General features: G+C 34.1%; 1 protein-coding gene across 1 annotated transcript in view; it reads left to right on the forward strand.

Annotated features, from left to right (window-relative positions):
* The first annotated feature begins 318 nt into the window (after positions 1 to 318).
* Positions 319 to 4676, forward strand: part of LOC125679330 (heat shock 70 kDa protein 12A-like) — a 4594-nt gene continuing 236 nt past the window's right edge. The window contains exons 1-5 of the mRNA XM_056157087.1: positions 319 to 476; positions 1018 to 1368; positions 1874 to 2095; positions 2531 to 2693; positions 2832 to 4676. The exon at positions 2832 to 4676 is cut by the window's right edge and continues 236 nt beyond it. Of these exons, the coding sequence (XP_056013062.1) occupies positions 474 to 476; positions 1018 to 1368; positions 1874 to 2095; positions 2531 to 2693; positions 2832 to 3898 (1806 nt within the window). The 5' untranslated portion in view covers positions 319 to 473 and the 3' untranslated portion in view covers positions 3899 to 4676. The remainder of the gene's footprint in view (positions 477 to 1017; positions 1369 to 1873; positions 2096 to 2530; positions 2694 to 2831) is intronic.

Raw genomic sequence — 4676 nt, forward strand, 5'->3', positions numbered from 1 at the left:
CCCCCCCCCCTTCCGAATAACATACACGAGTTGATTTAATTGATATTATAAATTATTTTGTTGAAAATCAAACTTTGGCACTGGTTACCCTGGTTGTTATAACAAAACAACAAGTGAGGGTATATTTATTTATTTTGGACTTTAGGGGTATAAAATATAATATTAGGCCTAAATATGATAATCAAATCAGATTATATGAGGGTTATCATATTTCCTAAATCATACTAAATCAAAACCATATCCAGATATACACGACAGTATATATATTGAACAGACCCTATTTAAATAGTAAAGTATCGATGTTTAAAGTCCTAACGGTGTTCCGTAATTACGACTTCGACTTCCTGTGGTATCGTACCGTATATTTGTGATGGTAGTGCTGGATAAAATTATTGTTAAGTAATGGGAATTTCCGCTGGATGATTGCAAAATATTAAGACATCAGGATATGTTTTTAATAATTGAAGACGATAATGGTATGTAAATCTTGGATACCGGTGTTTTAAGCAATATTAACACTGATTAACAAACCGAAAGTAGAATTTAAACTTTAAGGATATGTATTTGTGATCCGTTATTTAATGGCTCAAATGAATTTTCTAAAAGTGTTCGTGTAACATTCTACTCCTATGTACGTCAAACAATATACTTCCCCTGTATTACAATTTATGCTAGATATTGAACTACAGGTACATGCACGTGCCTATTTTGCACGGTCGTGATATTTGTTATCAAAAGCATTACCAGAGACATGCCTGTATATAGCAGTTATTATGTCTCAGACATTAAGTACTTATATTTTGTCTGGTGTTTTAAACACGCATTTCAGGTCTTAAAAGATACTAAGTTGTTTTTTTTGTTGTTTTTTTTGTTATTTTGTTTTGTTTGTTTGTTTGTTTTTTTTTTGTTTTTTTTTTAAATATTACATTATGTGTTGCATTAATATCTGTATGAGATGCAACACACGATTTGGTTCATCGTAGTGTATTAGTAAAATCGTATCTTTATCAAATTTAGGCGGACAACAAAAGGGAGGCCATAAAATCAAAATGTACCAGATTGGCAGTCGCAGCGATTGATTTTGGAACGACATATTCAGGATATGCATTTTCGTGGAAACATGAATGGGGAAAAGTACAAGTTAACGAGTGGAACAGTGGTGAATTTTTATCAAGCAAGGCTCCGACGGCAATCCTCCTAAAACCAGACAAATCATTTTACGCTTTCGGATTTGATGCAGAGACAATATTCACAAATATGGCAGAAAGAGATTCTGACTCAGAAGATGACGAAGAGGAAGGACCGAAAGAAAACTGCGAAGACTGTTATTACTTTCACAGGTTCAAAATGCTGCTACATAGGGATGAAGTGAGTTAAACAAACGAGCAATAAAGATTAATGGCGGTCTGGATTTCATGGTTATGTTTTGACCTCGTATTTAAAAACGCGATCCTTTATTATCTAGCAATAGTTATGCTAATGATACTAGATACATCAATCTATTCTTCAGCTAAAAAGAGAAAAATCTGTTTAACTCAAAAATAAACCCCCACAAAATAGATGATTCCACAGTGAACATATTTTGTTTAGAATTTATTTATTTTGAGGTGTTTAGAAAGTTTATTCACCATCCTGTAAATATACATATACAATGTCTTCTAAAAGGCAGATAGCGGAGAGAGAAACTCTACATAACCGGAGTCAAGGATTCGTCAAATATTACTTGGTTACCATTCTTATTAATATATTGTCACTACAATGCTTTATCAGTGATAGCTGCATCTAACTACAAGTACATTGTGTTTGTATTCTTGCTTGAAAATTTGAGATGTCTGTAAATATGTTTGTTAAAATGCTAATTCTTTTTTTATAGAGATTACATCGTAACACTGAGATAGAAGATATAACTGGGAAAAAGATGAATGCTATGGACATATTTTCTATGTCTATTAAACATTTGAAGAATTCTATGATGGACATGATGAATAAGAAAATTGCCTTTAAAATCTTAGAAAAAGACATCGACTATGTATTGACAGTGCCAGCAATTTGGGGAGATGCAGCGAAAATGTTCATGCGAGAAGCTGCAGTTAATGTATGCCATTCAATATAGTCGTTGTTTACAATTCTCTAGCACGGAAAATATTTCTGTGTGTTCCAAAACAGAGTAGGCTTAAACCAAGAAATTTTTTAATAGTCTTCGCCACTGAAATAGTTTGAATATAACCGCGGCTGGGTAAAGCTGAAATATATTAGTCATGGAATAATACTCTTTTAAGATTTAAGAATGAAAACGCAATATACTGTTATTTTTCTGTGGGACCATTCAACTATGCATATAAATAGATAAACGCTTCAGATTCAGGTGGCCTTTGATTTGAATAGATATATACATGTAGATACCCGTACATATATATACACCGGACATCCCGAAAATACATGTACATGTATATTACAATGTAGACATTGAAATCTTCTGAATGAATAATACAACAGTACTCTAAATAGTGACGAAAAATATTTTTTGCAGGCTGGAATACTAAGTGACCAACTAACCATCGCTTTAGAACCAGAGGCAGCCTCCATTTACTGTCAGTATATGTACCTGGAGCAAGAGTATGACAAAGATCCTGATAGTACATTCCAAAAGCAGGTGAAAGAAAAATCCAAATACATGGTTGTAGACCTTGGAGGTAATTTAAGCTTCATTTTTGTATTTAATTTGGAATGTGTTTTCAAAATTATTCCAGAAATATTGTAAGATAAAATTACTTTGCAAAGGAAATTCTTGTGATACAATACTGGACAGACATTGAAATATCTTGTTTAAGGCGGTACTGCTGACATCACCGTTCACAAACAAGCAGACGATGGAACATTAGAGGAGTTGCTTCCCGCCACTGGAGGACCATTAGGAGGAACGTCTGTAGATGACGAGTATGCAGATTTCTTGGAAACAATCGGTGGAAAGGGAGTGTTAAAAAAGTTTAAAGAACGTTGTATGGAAGATCATTTAAGTATATTCAGAGACTTTGAAACAGCAAAGCGTGCCTACACTGGGACGAAGGTTAGGATTAAAATACCAGTCCATTTTGATAGGCTTATTAAAGAAAATAAAACCAAGGGAAGTATAAGCAAAGCGCTTCGAAACTCACAATACAAAGACCAAGTTACCTATATGAATAATAAACTTGCCTTGGAACCTTCAGTATTTGAAGATTTGTTCAAGAAAGCCGTAGATGGGATTTCAAACTTTATCGAAAATATTTTAGCTAGGAAATCTTTTGAGGATGTGAAGACCATCATCATGGTTGGAGGCTTTTCAGAGTGTAGCCTTATTCAAAATGCAATCAAGACAAAATTTTCATCATACCGAATCATTACACCCACCGAGGCTGGGCTTGCTGTTATTAAAGGTGCCGTCTATTTTGGACATGTGCCAAATGCCATATCAAGGCGTGTCTCGCGATATACGTATGGAATCCAAAGCTGGCCAGAATATACACCAGAGATAGATCCACCAAGTAAGAAAATTAACGTAAATGGATCAATCCGATGCAAAGATGTTTTCTTTCCTGTTGTTCGGCGCGGAGAACAAATTCCTGTAGGTTTCAGAAAATCTCAAGTTTTTCAGTCTTTAAAACCCCATCAAAGTGAAATGGAATGTGCAATTTATGTTTCGGATCAAGAAAATCCTCGATTTGTTGATGATGAAAATTGTAGACAATTGGGTATATTGAAAGTACCATTACCACGCGGATTTGGTTCTGCGGAAATAGAAGAAACAATTATATTTGGTGAAACGGAAATAGAATTTGCTGCACAACAGATTGGGTCTGGTAAAGTACTGGAGACATCATTTGATATGTTGGACTTTGAAAATCTCCCCGAGTCTTAATTCCTGTACTCTCACGGAATTGTGAATGATTTATATAACAAGGCTAAGTGAACAAAATTCTGATTTATATGACTGCCTCCAAATGTGATTGTGCAAATGTGTTCAAGACGCAAATTCAGCACTGTGTTGGTGTCTTACGATGACATATTGAACGAATATATCTCAAGTACATATGTACTTCATATGCACACTTGTACTATTTTTATGAACTTAAAAGTTCTTTGAATTCATACAAAGTATTATTAATGCGAGTCGAGCATTGTTTTCATGTTGTAATTCTAGGACAGTGCTCAGTACAGTTAAGCGCCATATATATACTGATCAGAAAACCTTTCCGAGAAACCAAAATAGTGTATACTTTATAGTTACGTACAAAGAAGCTCCCCCGGTCGCTTCATCGTATGGTACAGGCTTTCTTTCGCAATACCAAATGCTTAAGATATCTATCATTAATAAGGAAACGTGTGAGGTGAAGTCCATAGCTTTTAATCAAATTTTACTTGATTAGTAAATATCGTGAAATTAATTAAAAACACACTTTCGTTTCTATGAATTACCCTGAATAGCAGACAAAAGAGCAAAGTGGTAAACACGCTTTGGCGGATCTAAGCCAGAGCAATGTTTTTTCCCAAAACAATATGAAGTAAATTCGTAAATTTATTGTGGTCATGTAATATCTTAATAATTTATAATTAGATTTTGCTTGCTTAGTAATTAAGGTATCACACTACATGACAATTTATACATTTTATGACACAACGTCACAAGATATGGAGAT

The sequence above is a fragment of the Ostrea edulis genome, chromosome 2, assembly GCF_947568905.1.
Source record: "Ostrea edulis chromosome 2, xbOstEdul1.1, whole genome shotgun sequence".
Lineage (NCBI taxonomy): Eukaryota > Metazoa > Mollusca > Bivalvia > Ostreida > Ostreidae > Ostrea > Ostrea edulis.